We start from the raw sequence: 21,425 nt of genomic DNA, 5'->3' as shown, positions 1-21,425 counted from the left end.
CACCCGGACCAACATTATAAAAACTCCACGGTATATTAATTTGTGTTAAGCCCACAACCCACTCTCCGTCCGTTAAATCTATGGCCCTTGCAAGTTTTACTCGAAATGAGGATGTTGTATTATCAAAAAGTGTACTACTTGCATTGGAAGGTAACGTCACGTAAAAACCGTGTTTCAATGACGAATTCATTATGCAGACTGAATACTAGATACTCGAATCCACGAATTCATACTTTCTGGGTAGCCTAACCATTTTACGAATACCCACCCCTTCTTACGTTGAAGAACTTTTTCAATTAAATAGGTTTTGTTTGAGCTTAGAAATATTTTTTTGTAATTCTTCAGCATAAAATATTCCTTTAATTTCATCACCATTCCAGTCTTTTAATTTATAAGTTACAGGATTTGATTTTATACATTTATCAACGAGAAATATTTCTCGAGACCAATTTGGCAAATATCCTTTTTCAAGCTTATGTTTATATTTAGTAATACGAACATAATCTCCTGCTTGAAATTTACAAGTTAATTTCTTCTTATGTACAGTCTTTCCGTACAGCGTATTCCACACTTGATTGATATTTGAATCATTTACTTCTGCGGGTGCCATTTTAATAGTTGAATGATAACTATGATTATAATTGTGTACAATTTGATCCAACACATCAATGTACCGATACGTATTTTCTGCAGTAAAATAACGATATATTTTACTTTTAATGGTACGAATTACTCTTTCTACTAATGCACATTTCATTTCCGAATGTACACTATAATGATTAATCCCAAAATCTTTAAACACTTTCTTTACATGGCGATTATAAAATTCTGACCCTAAATCAGTTTGAACGTGAACCAGTAATGGCACTTGGTTTAAAATTGAAGTTATTGCATTAGCCATTTCAGGCCCTTTCTTTGTTTTCACAGGAATGCAATACAAGTACCGTGAAAAAATGTCAATTGCACATAAAATATAGCGATATCCGTCATTATACTTTGCAATATTTTGCATGTCCGCCAAATCGCATTGTAATGTTTCATTAGGACCACTAACATAATATTGTTTCCGTGGAAATGTTTTTCGTATTGGAGCGTGCATTGTATATGCATCTTGTGATGCTAACCATTTTTTAATTTTCTCTCGGGATAATTTTGTTTTACGTTCTAATGTACTAACACTGGATAAAGATGTAGGATCTGAATACTTGTAATAGATTTTTGATAATTTTGTCATTTCTTATTTACATTTTATATTCTTTCCAATACCGAAATACGTTAGCTGCAATTGCGGGAGATACTGCAGTCGAAGAAGAATGCCGTTTTCGAATTTTACTGCCAGTCACTTTCGGGGTTGTAAAAACAGGTGAAGGCGGTCCTGGTGTACGTGAACTAATAAATTCCCGAGGAACATTAATATCATCCAATAACGTTTTAAATGGCTGTAATCCTACTGGTTGTGTTGAATATTTCCGTGTACGAACGACATAATTTACTAAATCGATAATATTGGAACCGGGAATGATATTTCCATTGATAGCTACTGTACCTGTTTGATCCCACGAGATTTTCTGTGAATTAATGAGTTGTTTAAGTAATAAATCCGTTTTCCTTCGAAGTGTTTTTGGTACTGATTGTAATATGTCGGGTACAAGAGTTAAAATACCACTATCTGTACGACTACTTGCATTTTCTGAGTCAACAATGGGTAAGGCAATAGGATTTTCCGGTGTGGGACCCGATTTATAATGTAAATATTGATGTAATACTTGCTGATACAATTTCCATTTTTGTTCTCTACTCAAATCTGTACGATGTAAGATTTCGCTCATATCTTTATCTAGTCTTGATTGATGTGCTTCATGCGTCTTTAAATTAAATTGTGTTCTATGAAGTGCATTTTCTGGTACTAATAGCATTTTACGTAATTCCGACATGTTATCTTCCAAAAATTGTTGAGGCTAAGGCACCAATGAGTGGCCCGAGAATAAATGGAAGTAATGCACCACCTTTCTGTAGTAATAATTTCTTTTTCTTTTTAAGACAAAGTTTTGAGGAGAGAGCACGTAAGATCTTCTTATGCCTACGGAGCCTTTGCTTCTGAATTAATGATATGGGGATATTTCCTTTTATAGTAATTTTTGCTACTTGTGATATGGTACGAATCAAATCACCCGGTGCGTTTTGAAGAATAACTTTCCGATCGGATGGCTTGCATTTCGCAAGCGTGCAGAGCGTATTATAATGATGTTTTACCTTCAACATCTTGATGCTAACTAAACATAAAACGGTGTGGCCGCGTTTTTAACACTACTGTACACATGCATTATTTCTCCGGGAAATATATTTGTTCTCAGTCGTAGGGCATCATGTGTTTGTTGTGTAAGATCAAACAATAAATACGTGTGTGGTTTTTGTGTAATTTCCTCAAAGACATTTACGAGTTGTTTGCTTTCACGAGGCATAATTTGTCTTGCTAAATATTCAATTTGTAACTTATCACGTGTATTCTTAAATACCACTATATAATGTGCATTTAAACTAATATCTCGAGCATGACGGTTTTTTGGAAATAAATTTTGAACAATAAATATTACAGTTAATTTCTTGTGGTGAGCGTACTTGGTAAATAATTTGGGCACATCGTCATTTGTTTCTAACATTAAATCATCTAATATGAGTAATGAATTTTCACTTATATCAAAAGTATTTATATCGGGGATTCCTTCCAGAAAACGTATTTTTGCATCAACGTCCAAGTTTGGTATAACTGCGCCATAACACCATACAATTTCTTTAAAGGAAACATTAAACATATCATTTCTTTCTTTGATTAATCGATTCACAAAGTGAGTTTTACCAGCACGGGAAGGACCAGCTATGAGAATAGTGCACGGATGTTTAAAACGTAACATCTTCGTTGCAAATGACACAATGTGATAGAAACTCTGCTTTTTATTCCCCAAAAAACGAGTCTCTGGCCAATCATTTATGAGATCTATAGCCATACGGAACAGTAACACTTCTTGGTACGTCAGTCACAATGTCAGCGTCTATTCGTCTGCGTTTACTGGTCACCATTTGATGTGTCTTTAGTTCTCTTCGAGAAAAGATGCGCAAATCTGGTTTCCGAACAATTTTGGAATGGCATTTCGATTACAGTTGCCTCCCGATTCCCCGTCACTAAATCATAAAAACTATCAAAATTAATTTTATCACTTGTTCTGTGATTTAATGTTATTCCACGTATTTTATAGACATATTTCATTTCCCCACTAGTATTGCGTAAAGCGTAAGGCGTAATTCTTTGCACCTAATGCTATTACTTTACGTATTTCCCAACCTTCGGGAACTTCATTTGTTAACCCACCCAAATACGAACTTAATTTTAATGGGAGTTGCTCATCTTTTCTTTGTATAAACATGATACTGTCCGTATCGCAATAGATTACATTCTGTTCTCCAACACTTGTTAGTAGATCATACAGCCACAGTCGTGCCCATGAGGTTATAAATGCTGCCAGCACAACATTTGAAAATGCTAATGGGATATTTTCACTCTCACAGTCTTTATATTGAACAATTAAATGAGTTTCACCAACTGGTGTTACAGCTTGAATTTCATATTTAGGATCTGTTAAAATTTTTAAAAAATCCTCTGCTGTATCGACCATTGTGCACTGTGAAAGGTCTGTTCTTTGTCCCCATTTCACGTACAGCGAATTCAAAAACAGTTTCGCTGTACTGCGCAGGCCTGGATTATATTCTATGTTCTCATAATTTAACTGTATTCCCTCATGCCTGAAATATTCTTGAATGTACTTTTCCTGCTCTTCTTTTGTACTGCATTCTGCAGGAAAGCCTGAAGCTTCTTGTTTCATTTGTAAAAAGGATTTCACATATGACCCAAATAATCCTTCACAAACATCTTTTTCCGGGACTAATAAATCAAACTCCCATATTTCATGAATTTCAATTAGCTCATACCCATTGTCTAATGCTTTGTGCAGTTCGGGGGTACAAAACGTACCGGTAATGATACGTTCAAGATCTATGTGCGTACATTCATCATCATTTTGTTCATCCATGCACGATTTACACAATCCAAAAATTAATCTTCCTCCCGTAACATAAGGGAGGATTGGAAAATATAAATCGGAGGGTGGAAGAACACTGCATTTTACAAGTCCATGAATGTTTCGCACATTGGGGAAATTGGGGCCATTGTGTACTTTAGGTACATTCACAGGCATGCCTCGTTTACACATTGTTGCGGGATAAAGCGAGGTGACATCTACGTAAACTACGTATTCGTCCTCTGCACAGTCTACATATAACTTAAAATTTTCTGTTCTACCTCCTTGATAGGCAGATTTCGGAATGAGAGGATCACGAATATGTTTGCACCGTTGTTCTAGGATCTTCTGTATATGTTTATCACGTTTTACCATTGCATCCCATTCACATTCCCAAATTTCTATTAAATTATAACCTAATTTTTTTCAAATAGTTGCGGCAGTGCACTGTTTGTTCGTATCTCTTTACAAAAGTGTTGTACGCACCATTTTCTTTGCATAAAATGCTATTTCTATTATCTTTATAACAGCTTTTACAGGAATGCCAGTAACATCCCATGAACTGATATATAGTGTTTGTTTCAGCGTCAAAACCATCGACTTTATATCTGCCAAACCGTTCCTCCAACGCATTATTCGAAGTAACAATAGATCTCTTTGTTACATGTTCCATATACTTCAACCATTTTAATGCTTTAATACTCTGTTGTTGAGTAAGTTGGAACCCGTTTGGAGGAATAACTGGAATTGCGTTTTCAATCAGGTGATGACACCGGTACGTCAACATTGCTAGACTAGCGATCGTCGTGCTGGAAATAAAACATTGAATACCATTTGTTTTTTCTTCAATCATGGAGGTAAATTTAATTACTGCCTCCGCCAATATACGCACATCGTTCCGGCAGTACTCCATCAATTCTTTCTGAAAATAAAAAATATCACCATTCCGTACTCGCTCTTCATGCCACAGCATAAGTTCTGCCCGGTCTGCCGTACTACGTGAGTCTGGGTCATAATAATACAATGCCGGCCATTGTCCAACATAATTTTGATGTTCCTCTGTATTAAAGAGGTATGGAAAATCTTTTTTTAATTCAACATTCAATCCTAAGGTTTTCGGTAATTTGGATAATTTTACACCAAGATAAAGAAAAGTGTCCCGGAAATAAAAACGATTACTAATACTAATTTGAAATATCTTTTGACCGTGCATAAGAACATGTGGAGTTATTTTTTGTTTCTCAATAAGTGTCCGCACACAAAATAGGCCATCATATCGCGAATTATTGTGAGCAAGTGCCACAATGATCTGATACTCTGGCCTTTCCATAAGCACATGTTCAATAAACGCCTCCATGGTTGTGAAAGAAAACATACGGTTTCCGGATATTTTATCTCCGCACTTGAAACACAAACTATCTACTCCAGTATTTATGCAGTGGAAACATACATTCAAACAACAACATAAATTTACGGCATGCTCCCGTTCACCTTTCTCATTTGGTGCTAATAGCATGGTTTCCACATCAAATATAATGTACAAAAACCGTTCAGTGCGTTTTAGTTTACACTTTTGAACGAAACATCGATGGCCAACAGTTACGTGCACTTTACAAAGACTACAATAATAGTCGCCGCATACATGAGGAGATTTTCTTTTTCTCACATCATAAATTACACCACATGCGTTACACAATTTCACGTAATCACATGTGGATTTCTTTACTTTATTTAGTGTTAAATGGTTATTAAAGCAAATGCCTTCAGCAAAGTTTCTGTTACATTGTGTGCAATGTACCAATTTCGCGTTAGTTTCTTTACCATGAAAATGTTCACAGTACGAACATCTCATCTGACATTGGTGAGCCGCACGTGTTTCATAAAATCCTTCCAAGCACGAAAAGCAAAACTTCTTCTTACCCATAAATGAATTAATATTCTTAATGGGCTGGAAATGACCCACAGTATCCCCTCTCTGATACAGAGTAAATATATTTTTCTCCGCATTTATTCCTGGGTAGCGTACCACAGGTGTTCTGGAATTTTCCGGTAATTCATATACTACAATTTGATAATTCTTTTTCACTAAATAATTTTGAAAAGCAACTACATCTTCCAAATCAAATCACTGTTTCCGTTCAGCGTACATTTTTGCATCATTACACAATTTTTGTGCTTTATTTTGCCACGTTTTCTTCGTAGGCAGGGTCATATCATATAAAGCCTGCTTACTTTGTTCATGCTTTGTAATCCAATATACTATGGATTTTGGCAGACAAAGAAAATCGCTAGCCTTTGTGGCCACCACATGATCCTTGAGAAAAATACTCATTTCTGCATATTTTCTTACCGCTGCGCGTTTAGGTATACCCTGTCCGTGTAATCCATCAACGATGTCAAACCGGAATTCTAATTGATTCCCTAAAAGAAATGATTCATTGCTATTTAGTACGTTTTCCACCGTTTTAAGAACCACATCGGTATTCAAATTTTGACGTTTTCGCCATGGAACAAACACTTCTTTATTCAGGAGATCTCTGTCGGAATTTATTCTTAAACCGACAAAATCGTGGGGACGTGTATCCATCAGAACGGTAGAAAGCGCATAATCCATCATGGATGTAATATAATCCATGGGATTTGTAATTACATGTTGCACCGTTGGTTTTACAATAATTTCTACCCCTTTCATATTGAAACGCGGGTACTCTCTCACATTTCTCCCCACAATTTCAAACATATTACACTCTCTTTCATTCCCTCCATACCCTCGCAATGGAGGGTGCTGAGAAGTTGTGGGCCGCATATCTTCTGCATAATGTGCATTATTCAGACGATCAACACGCGCATTTTCTTCCTCAATTTCTTGTAATTTTTGCCACAACATCTCTGTAAAGTCAGTTTCGGAATTTTGAATTTCTACTGGTTCATCCAAATTAATTTCATTTAATAGTGCCCAATCAATATGTAATGAGTCATCATCATCATCATCATCATTATGTTCTGATTGAACATTTTCTCAATTTCCCGTAAATGAAAAGAACGCGGATACACTTTTGTCACTCACTCGCTCTAACTGCCCCTTCTCAGAAGCCATATAATTTAAATATGACATAAATGCCGCATCATACAGTCGATCTTCACGGAAAAATCCGTGGTCAGAAAGCTCTATAATGTCCGCTGCTGAGCGAACATTATTCAGTATGATATATTGATTATTTTTATAATATAGGTACAAAAGCGATAGTAGATCACTTACAATTTCAGACGATCCAACATACCCTGCTGCTTGCAGGTCCACTACTTGTTGCCAAGTCTGTAAAACACGTTCAGCACTATCCAAGCCTCTCAGTCTTCCCTGGAAAATGGTTTCATCAATCACGTTAAATTCCTCAAAGTAAAACTCCATTTTTTCTGTAAAATACAAGACAGAAAAGTGCAATCAATATATGTATACAATGACTAAAAAACCTGAAAACAAACAAAATTTTGAAAATAATAATAATAATAATAATAATAATAATAATAATAATAATAATAATAATAATAATACTTACCGAATATTAATTTATCTCTGTTTAAGTGATGATCCAATTGAAATCCACGTCGCTCTCTGCTTTTTCTCGTTTCTATCACTTATATGCTTCAGCACCTAAAACAGAAAAGAAAAAAAATGCAATTAGTTACCGTATTACGACTTTTCAAATTACAAAATATGATATTCAACGTAACACTAACGCTCAACCATATTGGCTTTGCACGTAAGAGAGCCATGGTTCGATTCGCGATGCAGATTCTGTTAACTACCTATCCAATATAAGTTTGTAAAATATACCATTTATAACTGAGAAAAATCTACAGTACAAGCAAGCGTGCGGTTCTCCACCTGGGACAACCCTGGTTCGAGTTCCGGGAGAGTCATGGCTCCCTGCTCAATAAAATTTCCCATATACTTTCTAAATACCTGTTATATCTTACACAATTCATAGTTACATACAAGTAACAACATCTGCTAAGCAAAATGTTTGTCGTACGGCTTTTCAAGAGAGCCCTGGTTCGATTCCCGGGAGCGCATTCTGTTGACTTTCTGTACAATATAATTTATATATACCTGTTATGTCATACACAATTCATACCTATGTATAAGTAATAAGTTAACACTTCAAGCATACAATTTAACGTACGGTTCTCCACGTGGGAGAATACTCATTCGATTCCCGGTGCAATCATTAATGTTGATTCCCTCCATATTACATTACACTATATCTTAGTCACGTTATAATCCCATAAAAGTACACCGAGTCATATCATTTTTCAATGCCGGAAAATCCGCAATCAATTCCCGATAAAACCAAACAGTTCCGTCCCCTTATACTCCTAACAATTACAATATGTCCCTTTCCCATATAAAAAAATGAACACGTATACTACAAGACAACTACAACGTTAGTACTTACCAATCTTCCAATCTCTCCTAGTAATAAAATATCTTCTTCGAAAAGTTAACACTTGATGTTCCTGCTGTCTTCTTTCTAAATGTACACATCATGCAAATGCATCAGTATTTATATGGCCTTCAATCTTTCTAGAAGTTTCGAGTGTGTTCTTCCCCCTATTCCAACAATAATAAATTAAAAAAGATCTGGAAGTTTCCAGTGCTTTCTTTCACTCATTCCAACTATCCAAATTTCTAGAATATTCTCCAGCAGCAGCTGCCGCGTTACATGTGCTGCATATTAATGAATCCAACAATATATTACCTTGTTCTACGTGTGTGATCTGCATATTTTATTTCCGAAAGGTTTTTTCTGTATTCTGCTTGTCCAATTAACATTTCTTTTTCACCGGAAAAAAGGTGTATCCATTCTTCAAACTGTCATACTATAAAAAAGACCGCCCGTAAAAACAATTATTATGTACAACATCTCCACGGAATATGTAATTCAAAGCTATTCATCAATGTCAAGTTTGATTTTAACATGCAAAAAAGTAAAGCAGCCTGCTACGTGTTATGAATACATAATTATGACCTTGTTTTACTAGATGGTAACAAACTACTTACGTGTCCCAACAGGTAAGACTAAAACAGCAAATACAGGGACATTCTATTGTAGGAACGCAAGAACTAACATAATACATAAGTCTCCTCTGTGGAGAATATGTGCCTCATATAACGAAATGATTAAATTTCATGTAGTAGATGTGTTTAGTACGTCAGAAAACAACTTCAAAAGAATTGTCAGGCAGTAATTTATGTACAATTAGACGACGTATATTTGTGTATGTGTATAATGTATGTATAATAGTCTATGTTAAATAATCACTAGTTAACAAATTTAAACTTTTTGTTTGTTACATGAGAAAAATCACCTGATCTTAAAAGAACTTTTTGCGCTGAATTCGAATATGCACTCAGTTTCTCTCCGTCACGTACAGTTTTCCCGTAACAGAGGGATTTTCGGGAAATTCCCTCAAAAATTTCCCTTTTTCAGATATTTTATTCCCCTAGCTCCTGTCCCCTTACATATAGTAACATAGAAATTATAGCTAAGTATACCTTGATTTATATTTAATAAATCCTAAAAGTTTCGTAAAAATCGCTTTGTTCTTTCTAGAGAAAAATATATTTGTATGTATACTGTGTGCACTGTTTATTGCACCTGATAGTAATGCTTTCAGATCTCCCGGGTTGGGGTAAAAACGATTTGCTTTATTACTACAAACACAGACATAAAAATGAATATTTACAATAGTCAACAACACACTTGTATTGCTCTCTGTAAATTAAAAACGTGTATAAAAATAGAATGTACTTCCAACGTATATTTTTTTAAACGTACAGTATATGTATATCTTAATACATATATATACACAATTCTCCAAGTTTTTTCGTTTTGTTCATGAAATGGTTATCAATATTTGTTATCAAATGTAACAGAATGCAAAAGAAGTTCCACTTCCCGAGCCCCCTACCAACTGAGAAGAGATATGGCCAAAAGACTCTGATGATGATCATGACCTTGATGAACCATCGACATCAACATGTACATCCAAGGATCCAACGTTCATCCCTGACTGTGTTCGCGAGCCACATTTCATCCGGCAATGTGAACTTAATGACCTAGTCCGTGATTTGCACCTGACAAAACAAGAGGCGGAACTTCTGGGATCAAGGCTCCAGCAGTGGAACTTATTGGATGCAGAAACGAACATATCAGTGTACAGGAAAAGGCATGTTCAATTTTCAAGCTATTTCTCAATGCAAGATAATGTGTGCGTATGTACGGATATAAATGGGTTGATGGCGGAGCTAGGAATTCCTTACGTTCCAGAAGAATGGAGGTTATTTATCGACGCGTCAAAGGTCAACCTTAAAGCTGTCCTTTTACATAATGGAAATAAAAAAACCTTCTATACCACTTGCGCACTCAGTGAAGATTAAGGAATCCTATGACACCATGTCAACTTTGCTAAATCTTATAAATTACAAGGACCATTGTTGGCAAATATGATGTGATCTCAAGGTAGTTGGTATTTTATTAGGACTGCAGTGCGGTTACACGAAGTACCAATGTTTTTTATGTTTATGGGATAGCCGAGCTGATGACAAACATTATGAAGTGAAGGAATGGGAACCTAGAGTGAATTACGTACCTGGAGAATGCAACGTCAAATACGCTCCTTTGGTAGATCCTAATAAGATATTACTACCGCCACTTCATATTAAGTTAGGACTTATGAAAAACTTTGTCAAAGCCATGGACACATCTGGGGAAGGTTTCAAGTATTTGCGAGATAAGTTCCCTAACCTGAGTGATGCTAAGATTTCAGCGGGAGTGTTTATTGGTCCCCAAATTAGGAAATTAATGCTTGATGATAGCTTTGACAGCAAGTTAAACAGTGCTGAGCTAGCTGCCTGGACAGCATTTAAGTGTGTTGTGCGCAACTTTCTGGGCAATAACAAAGCTGAGAGTTACACAGAAATCGTACAGGACATGATACAAAAATACAAAGAGTTGGGTTGTAGGATGTCTTTAAAAATCCACTTTTTGCACTCCCACCTCAGCTTCTTTCCTGCTAACCTAGGTGCTCTCAGCGACGAACAGGGAAAAAGATTCCACCAAGATATAATGGCAATGGAGAAAAGGTACCAGGGACGATGGGATCCTTCAATGATGGGGGACTATTGTTGGGGTCTTGTTAGAGAATGCAACATTTCTTACAAAAGAAGGAAGTAGTGTACGTTTTTGTAACCCAATGGAAGTTTCATATATTGTGATAGTTTTGATTGTCTTTTCATGACCTTTTGGTACATTTGTATTATTGTTTATTGTAAATTGTCACACTTGTAAATTATATTGTATTATATTTTATATATGTGTTTGTGGTAATAAAGCAAAACGTTTTACCTCAACTTAAGAGATCTGAAAGCATTACTATAAGGTGCAATAAACAGTACACACAGTATACATACAAACATATTTATTTCTCTAGAAAGAATAAAGCGATTATTACGAAACTTGGAGGGTTTGTTAAATATGAATCAAAGTATACACCCTCCATTCCAAAAGAAACCGAACTTTTGAAAACAAATAGTACCACTAGTGCCATCTGTTGTAATATTTTACCGGTAGATGGCGTAGTCCCTCATTGACAACTGGGATAAATGTCATGACATTTGGATGCACGGCAACAAAGTTATTGCGTTTCAACTGTCAGTGTGTTGTGTACATCGGTCGGAAAATGAGTTTCAAACAACGAGCTGCAATTGAGTTTTGTGTTAAACTGGGTAAAACTTTTAGTGAAACGCACCAAATGCTACAAAATGCATATGGTGATGAGTGTCTATCCCGTACGCAAATTTACGAGTGGTTCAGGCGATTCAAATCGGGTAGAGAGACGCTGGATGGTGACGAAAGATCAGGCCGTCCCAGAACCGGATTATCGGAAGAAAACATCGAAAAAGTGCGTGAATTCATCAAACATAACAAAAAATCGTCGGTGAAAGTTATTGAAATGGAATTAGGCATTCCTCAAACAACCGCATACCGCATTTTGACCGAAGTTTTGGGCCTTAAGAAGGTTAATTCGCGGTTTGTACCACACAAACTCACCGAAGACCAAAAAGTTGATCGAATTGCGCATTGCAAAGACATCGTTAAAAGTGCTCGGCAGGATCGAAACTTCTTGAAATCGATTGTAACTGGTGACGAGACGTGGTGTTTTGAATATGAGCCCAAAACAAAGCGGCAAAGTGCTGAATGCAGAGCGCCGGATGAAGGAACACCCACAAAAAGTCGCTTGGTGAAGTCAAAAGTTAAGGTGATGCTGATTTGTTTTTACGATTCAAAAGGAATTATCCACAAAGAATTTGTTCAGCCCGGCCAGACAGTCACTGGAGAGTTTTACTTGGGCGTCATGAAGCGTTTGCTGGCAAGAATTCGTCGTATTCGGCCCGAATATCGCGAAATCGGCAGTTGGACTCTTTTGGACGATAATGCACCATCACATCGTTCGCGACTTGTAACTGAATTTTTGGTCAAAAATCACATTATTCGGTTACATCATCCTCCCTATTCACCAGATCTCGCTCCGTGCGATTTCTATCTGTTCCCGAAACTGCATTTGGCGATGAAAGGAAAGTGGCACGCATCGATTGATGCCATTAAGAAGGCGACGACCGCCGTCCTAAAGACCATTCCAATAAAGGACATGGGGAAGTCGTTTGACAACTTGTTGGAGCGTGCAAATGTATGTATCGATGCAGAAGGGGAATACATTGATTAATAAAAATGATTTGTTCCAAAATGTACATTGCTTTTTTGTTTTTTTTTAAAACGTTCGGTTTCTTTTGGAATGGAGGGTGTACTTAGGTATAATTTCTATGTTAGTATATGCAAGGGGACAAGATCTTGGGGGGTAAAATAAACGAAAAGGGAAATTTTTGAGGGATTTTCCCGAAAATCCCTCTGTTACGGGAAAATCGTACGTGATGGAGAAAAACCGAGTGCATATTCGAATTCAGCGCAAAAAGTTCCTTTAAGAACAGGTATTTCCTTTTATGTAACAAAACCTTTGTTAACTAGTGTAATTGAGTATAATTACTATAAATCGGCATTAAACCTGTTGTGTTGTCCTTATGAAATAAATAAATAAATAAATAAGGAGTCACACAATATTCTGTTGCAGTGACTAAAAGAACGTAAGAGAAATCAATCTACTGGACGAAAATTAAGAAAAGCTGAACTCTTCAAACGTTAGCTTTTTATTTATTTATTTATTTATTTATTTATTTATTACTTGTGGACGTCTGAACACTAAACGCAATACTTTCACGATATAACCTTTTGCAAATGTACCACCATATACCAAACATTAATCATCTCACAGCTGAGGGCAGGCTTGTAGCCACCCGAAATATGTAGGGGGACCCGGTAGAAGTTAGGGGGGCTAATCTAACCATATTATAGTTCATCACTATATTATAGTTTATTTATAAGCCTGCCGTGTAAATTTTAGGGGGCCCGTAAAATTTAGGGGGCGACCCCCGAGGATACGGGCCTGGCTGAAGGGAGAAAGAATATTAGGGAACGAAGGGGAGAACTTATGTTTGTATACTTAGAACCAGTGCCGGATTTAAGTATAAGCTAAACAAGCTATAACTTAGGGCCGCCCTCTCTGAAGGGCCCCAAAAATTAAATAGAAAATGATTGTACTTTTCTTAAATATAAGAAAAACAATAAATAAAATAAAATCTACATATAGCAACAGTGCTTCGTGTTGGGTAGGCCTCCATGATGTAAGTAAGAGGGCCCCTTCTGCTAGCCTGCTTCCTAAAATACCACTAGTTTCTTCATTTCTGCCTGTAAGGTGCCTACGTTCATCTGGACACATAAAGGGCCCCATCACCTTCAGTAGCTTAGGGCCTCACCAAACCTAAATCCAGCTCTGCTTAGAACACTATTTCGTGTGAAGTTATTGAAAAGAAAAAGCTGAAGTTTAAAAGTAACAACATAAGTAATAAATAATGAATTTCTGTCAATATTGCTCTTGTTTAGGCTTGAAAAATTCTGGACGCCAGGTAGATAATGCGATTGGAAGTAGGAGTCTGGCTCTTAAATAAGTTAAATCCAAAATAAAATTATGAAGCCTCATGTATAAAATTGTATTATTATGGTGCCTATGTTTGAAAACCGGCGCCTAGGTCACAAGAAAAATTCTCGAGCACTTATCTTGTTTACGATGGTCTTTCGGCAGCCTAACCATCTGCCTGCCTCTATTCGCTACAGCTTTCTTCAGCTTCAAACCACCGCGGTGACCACAAAAGCATTTTCCTTGTAGAAATATGCTAAGAAAATAAAGCGCTATATAATACAATTCTTGTAGCATTAAGATAAGAATAGTTGTAGCAATGGTATGGGGTGACCAATTGCTAATATGCAGAGTAAATAGTAGAAAAATTAAAGAATATAATAGGATACGAATATTTTTATAGGGATTAAAAGCTTTTTAGTGCAGAAAGTGCTTATTTGTAGCCGTAGTATAATAGCGTGGAGATTCACGACCACGACGAATCTTCAAAATAAAGAAAAGCTATAATATGGTGGCCTAGATATTCTCAAACTGTGCATGACTTAATCTGAACTGATATAGTGCTTAGACTGCTAATGTTTTGGGGGTGACACAATAGTAAAGTAATCCTTTTTAAGTGTACAAGTGTCTAAAATACTTGTAATGATAGAACATTACAAATGGCCACTAATGTATTTCAAGCTCTTATGTCACTCTTCTTCGGGGATGTCAGACATTGTGATTTGTGTTACTTTGAATCTGAAGCTAATCAAGTTGATTATTCCACCAAACGCACTGCTACATAAAACTTGTATCGTCAGATCCAGTCTGCGATGTCTTAGAGTACAAGGACTTCCTTTGTTATATAAGAGTATGAATGGGCTTTCTTTCCGCAATATAAAAACAAGTTATTAGTTATTCAGAACACAATAACGCCAGACGTATTGCAACATTTTGAATTGTGAATAAGGGAGTTGTGTAGTATAGATGTGTGATTCTTCCAAGAGCAGAATACTAGGTGATTACATTCTAGCAGTTGACAGGTACTGTGTGAACTAGACGGAGTTGCCCAATGAAAGTCCCTACTTGGACTCTACTGAAAACTTGTGGAATGAATTGCAATGTCATATCAAAGTATGATGCATCCCATAGCAAACATACTGACCAAACCACAATCTTCTCCTAACGTGTTGAAAGAATTCCTCTTCTAGAAAGCAGGTACAAAAGTATTAAAATGTTAAAAAGCCAAAATTTGTAGAAAATATTACTACTTTAGAAATTTCTGGAAAATTAAAGAATATTCAAGAGCTCCCTTGGTGTGTCGTAATGAAACCCTCACACTTCATCTCTTTGTTTTCAACTAGTTCACTGTTATTTCATTAAGTGTGATTGGAGCTGTGAAAGCGCCGTCGTTAGAAAGAATCTGGTTATTAATTGCCTGTTTATGAGGGTCACTGTAGTAAGGATTTTGTCGTTGTACCTAAGATTCTGGAGTGAATGTTTATTGTAAAATTTGTCTGTGTATATTCGAAATAGGAAATTGTTGTGATCGATAAGTAGGTAGTAAAATTGAAGGTGTTTGCTTTTCCATTAGTAAATTAAATTTGTTCCATTTTGTTAGATGTTCTTCGTCTAAAAGAGTATTTACAAAATATTTGTGTGGCGGTATTTTGTAACAAGTGTTTTCAGCAAGCATCAAAAACAATAAGTATTCTTTTGTAGGTAATCATTTCTAAATATTGAGAGTGGTTGTAATGTTCTAAATGGCTGTGTTTCTTCTTTCATGGTGTTGTCAGTAGGTTGATTTACTCATAGACACTCCAATGTTGGTGATGTTTCTGTAACCAGCCCTATCTGCACGTCTATAATTAATAATCTTATTTGGAAATAGTGTGGCATCTTTAGTTTTTATCTATATTCACATTTCTTCTGACATAAATTCCAGTGAATCTTATCTCGTATTGCACTGTAGAAATCCTCGATTTTTAAGGAAGTAGCCTGGCTCCCATTATGCTCACCTACATGGCAAACCACTCAATAATACTCTCTTAATCTATCATTCAATCAGAAAGAAAGTAAATTATACCACCAAATTTACTTCATATCAACCTGAACTTCCCCACAATATGTCCTTCTAAATTAACACTCATGCCCTTGTGTCGAAAATATCTACAAACCCTATATCTAGAAGCATTGTGTCGTAACAAGCAACTGAAACTCACGTCCAAAATTATACCAACTGCTGGGTATAATCATACAGTACTTTCTTTCTGATTGAGTTTTGCGGAAAATTTTCTGAAGTGCGTTGTTCCGTCTCACCCAGCAATATAGCAACATTTACCGACATATCAATGGTCGGTGATGCTTAGAAAGTGTATTCGTACCCAATGGTTTTCCCATGCTAATCTCACCCCACTTTTTGAATTTTAGTAAATGACGTAGAATAACAGAAATGTAGAAAGTAAGCCAGATAATATTACAAAATGCTATTTTATGAACTAATACTTAACAAAGACCTCTCGTATAGTATAGGGTCACTGGTACAGATGGACTCCCTGGAGGAACCAGGGCGATAATTCGTAAACTATCCGCCAGAGTGCACCGTGAATATTGGTGTAGTGTCATGGTGAATGTATGCTAGACATTGTCTGTTTTAGTGAAGCAGAAGTCGACAGGTTTCTTCAATGGACGAGATTCGTGATTTCAGGTGTGAAAACTTTTTTTTTTTTTTTTTTTTTTTTTTTTTTTTTTTTTTTTTTTACCACATTTCATTGAAAGCAATTTTCAAAATTCTTGATGTAGATTTCCTAGATTTTGTTATTTAGTAGTGCATTTCATCATAAAAGAAACTGTTAATGAAAACAATGAAGTTAACTGCGTTCAAAAAGTTTCTTGGGATAGATAAATCACTGCCAAAGGAGGAAATACGAGAATGTTTGTGATTTGTTTGGCAGTTTTCAAATATACAAAACAAGATCCAACGTACAGTACAACGTGGCTACTGGCATTGATTTGTCTTCTTAAAACATAAAACTTATGTATTTTTGCCATTTACAAATGTTTCTTTTCTAGATTCCAGGTTAAAAAGAAAATTCAATTTTAAATTTTCTGTATTTCTATCTTAGTTTAATCAATATTAGATTTCAGTAAAACCTTGGTAGCTGTATAATATTTACTTCATTAATATAAATCATTTAAAAACAAAACAGTTCAAATTTATTTTTTGTTCAGGTTCTAGATATGGTCCATCACTCCCAAAGTGCATGGTTTATCTAATCCACAGTACTATGGGATAGATGGACCAGTCAGCTATTTTTCTCAAGCTTAAATTTTGGGTAGAAATACATTTTTCTATCCTAAACACTTTTGGTTATGTTACAGAAAGTCATTTCTTGGATTTCGTGCAGAAAAACTTGCTCTACATGCATAATTATTTGAGTTATTGGAGATATACAAAAAAGTGTTCCATCTCTACCGGACTCCTATACATATTTGGTTCCCCAATAATTATAACTGCGCAGCCAGGGGCGGATCTAGAAGGTAAAAACTGGGGGAGCAAGAACCCAGATTATGATACGTATTATCATGAGTTTACTATAAACTTTCAAAAATACAAAATAATAGCTTAAATTATTTTCGTCACTCAAAAAACTGGGGGCCTAGGCCCACCGGCCCCGGGCCAGATCCGCCATTGTAGCGCAGCCGAATTTAAGTATGAGAAATGAGTACTACTTTATTTAATATCACTTTATAGCCCTAAATATTAACGGGCTTACTTTTTATATTTTTTATGTTCCTCATTGCCTTTGAGGTGTTGACTAAAATGGCAGGCTGAGGTTAGCAAAGAGCATTAGTACATTATCCCAATCTTAAACCAAATACGTAGTCTGAGAAGTTTCCATGCAGAAGACTTGGAAGTGCTCACTCATCAACGACAGTCCGTCCTACCACCGCCGGTTGTATTTTACAAATCGACCAACACACTCGACAATTGCTCGACAGCGAATTTACACTGGATAAAAGTTCTTTGAAGTGTCCATGGGGGTATTTAATTTCACTACAGTTGGGAAGCTTCCCAGAGGCAGGAATCTGTGCATCTTAGGACAAGAAGGGTGTTTTCAAAACTCAGAGTAGTCAATTACACTGCCATCGGAACTTTTCACTGGATTGTCAGTGAAAGAAATAGCATGTATCCAAGTTGTAGCTGCCATCCTTTTGTAGAATACCGGCGATTATATCGCTGTGTGGCTGGGACGGTGCTTGTCCAGATCCAACCGGTTAGTGTCTGCTCCACATAGGATAGGGCTTTTGCTATTGTAAATATTTATTAAACATGTTCCTGATAATACTTATCGTCGAATTTCACATCATAATTAATAATATTTTACTTATATCATGTAGTTACTTACTACGTACGGAAATTCACCATCCTTCGCTTGTGTTGCTGGCACAGTTCTGGATATGTCGAGACAAGGATTCTCCTCATTCACAATTTTATCTGCAAAATAAGAAACGGAAATAATTAAGAATTTCATAATTGATAACAATTTAATATTATTCTGTCTTTTGCTTAATAGCTATTGTAGTGAAAGCTATACAGAAACCAAAGCCTGAAGATTTGTGACAGGGCTTTCATGGATTCTGTGCCATGTTAAGGCGACATTAATAAATAAAGTTGGAAATAGAGCGTATGTTGGTATTCGTCAAAATAGCCTACTTGAGAAATTGTTTAGGACCAGTGTCTCTTGTTCTCACAAATGCTTAAACCATATGGAAATAAGTGTGTTGAAAGTTGAATCTCTGCGACTCAGATTTCATTTGACTTTAAAATTCATAAAATTGAAAACAATGCAAAATTACCTCACACGATGAAAAATGTGATAAACATTGTTAGAATTCTATTCATCATCATAGTTATTCTGCCATTATTGGTAGATCGCTTGCAGAAACTTCTAAGCTCCATGGTCTCAGCTAACCTCTTCGTCTTCACATATGATTTTTGTATTTTGATACCGTTCATTAACTATAGTCTCCTTCGTTCTCTCCCTCTCTTTACTGCCACCATACCCTCTAACGCGTGCCTCATGATAGAGTTCCTTCTTAGCCAATGTCCCAACCAATTACTCATCCTGTTCTCAACAATATCTAAAAGTGTTCTTTTCTCTCCCACCATTTCTAACACCCCCTCGTTCATTTCCTAGATGGAATTGTATAAATAAGAAATAACTATCTGAAAGAATAAATATTCTTTTTTTCGTGAAAATAATACGATTACGATCAACAAATATATGTATACAACGGAATGTCTTTGATTTTTGCTGTTTTAGTGTTTTCGGGTCACAATTAATAGCTTCAATGCTTGGCGATTTTCTTGACAATTCCAGTGATTGTAGAATCTGGAGAGAGGATCTTTTGCAGGTTGAAATTGATCAAAACTTAGTTGAGACTATCAATTCAATAAGAATGTTGAACGCTTAAATTCGACAGTTTTGTTAATTGAATCTGAAATTACCAGGAGTTTGAACTTAGGTGTATGCAACTCAAAAAAAAAAAAAAAAAAAAAAGAAAAGAACTTTGAAAAGGGAGAAAAGAAGATAACGTTCTTATACTAAAAAGAAATAATAAATTGACACATTTATAGTTTACGAGTGATAAGTGATTTCTGAAGTTCAAACCAATATAATTTATTTCTAGTAGTGTACTTATTTTTTCATTATTTATACAAACAAAAATAAATACTTTAAAAAAAATATTTTAAGTTACTAAAACAAGTAGTACGAGACAGTATTTTTCAGAGGCGATATATAAATATTTTTAGTTACTTGTAGGCTTACATGAATCTTGGGTTCTAAAAATGACGTCCGTCAAGCTGGCCCGCACAAATTTCATATTCAAACTAAAACAGTACCAAAAATTTGTACCCAATATGTACCAATTTGTACCACTAAAATTAGAATTGGTACCTCCACCAATTTCGAAAAAATTGAGTTTTTGATGGCGGGCCAGCTTGACGTCAAGCTGGCCCGCACAATTTATTTTTCTTTCCAATTCGAACAAAAAACGGTACCAAAAATTTGTACCCAATATGTACCAATTTGTACCACTAAAATTAGAATTTGTATCCCCACCAATTTCGAAAAAAATTGAATTTCTGATGGCGGGCAGCTTGACGTCAAGCTGGCCCGCGCAATTTATTTTTCTTTCCAATTCGAACAAAAACGGTATCAAAAATTTGTACCCAATATGTACTAATTTGTACCACCAAAATTAGAATTTGTACCCCTACCGATTTCGAAAATATGAACTTTTGATGGCGGGCCAGCTTGACGTCAATCTGCCCTGCTCAACACATTTTTCTTTCCAATTCGAATGAAAACTGTACGAAAAACTTGTATCTAACATGTACCAATTTTTACCACGAAAAGTAGAATTTGTACCTCCACCCATTTCGAAAATTTTGAATTTATGTAATTTTTTAAACTATACCTTATCTTGGGCAAACCAGGAGGTAGTGAACAGTACCAAATAGACAATATTCTAATCCGAAACAGATTCAGAAACCAAGTAAAGCTCTGTACAAGTTACTCAAGTGCAGATGTGGGCACAGATGACTCCCTCGTGTTGGTTATCGATCTCTATAAGATGACGCGAATATTATAACCATGCATCAAGTGGAATTCACTCAAAGTAAGAAAGATGTCAAGACTTATAAAGAATTCTGGAGAGCAACAGATAGTTGAGTTACCACAACAGATACTGCGAAAAGTATTATATAAGAGGGGCTTAATGGCAGGAATAATTAAAAGCTGTGATGATTACGTGGGAAAACAGGAAAAAAGAACTACAAGGCATGGATAATTGAAGAAATGTTGAAATTAGTGGAAAAGCGAAGAAGTTGCAAACTAAACAAGGACGACGAAGTATACAAGCGATACAGAGACCTGATAAACAGAGAAACAAGAAAGGCAAGAAAAGAGTGGTTAGCAAATGCAAGGAAATTGATGAAAATATGAAGACTGGAGACATAGAACAAGCTTACAAGAACGTGAAAAATTAAGTTTCTCACATAAGAACCACTACAAATGTAATAAAGGACAAAGACGGAAACATTCAGGTATAGGAAGAAGACAGAACACATCGATGGAAGGAATGCGTAGAAGTTTACAAAGAAACTGAACCAGGAAGAAGCGGTGGTAGATGAAGTACATGAAGATTACTTGGGACCATCAATTTTAAAAGTGGAATTTGAAGAAGCAGTGCAAACACTGAAGTCAGATGCAG

General features: G+C 35.9%; 1 protein-coding gene across 2 annotated transcripts in view; it reads right to left on the bottom strand.

The window, feature by feature from the left end:
• The window catches only part of LOC145668022 (chymotrypsin-like elastase family member 1), a 147,060-nt gene that overhangs the window by 91,586 nt on the left and 34,049 nt on the right, over positions 1-21,425 (bottom strand). For both annotated transcript variants that reach the window (XM_081735487.1, XM_081735486.1), the window contains exon 2: positions 18,554-18,642. In XM_081735487.1, the coding sequence (XP_081591613.1) occupies positions 18,554-18,642 (89 nt within the window). The remainder of the gene's footprint in view (positions 1-18,553; positions 18,643-21,425) is intronic.

This window comes from Thermobia domestica, chromosome 13 (genome assembly GCF_964235325.1).
Source record: "Thermobia domestica chromosome 13, izTheDome1.hap1.1, whole genome shotgun sequence".
NCBI lineage: Eukaryota > Metazoa > Arthropoda > Insecta > Zygentoma > Lepismatidae > Thermobia > Thermobia domestica.
The sequence above is the reverse complement of the archived record's forward strand: the minus strand, read 5'-3'. Positions and strand labels throughout refer to the sequence as shown.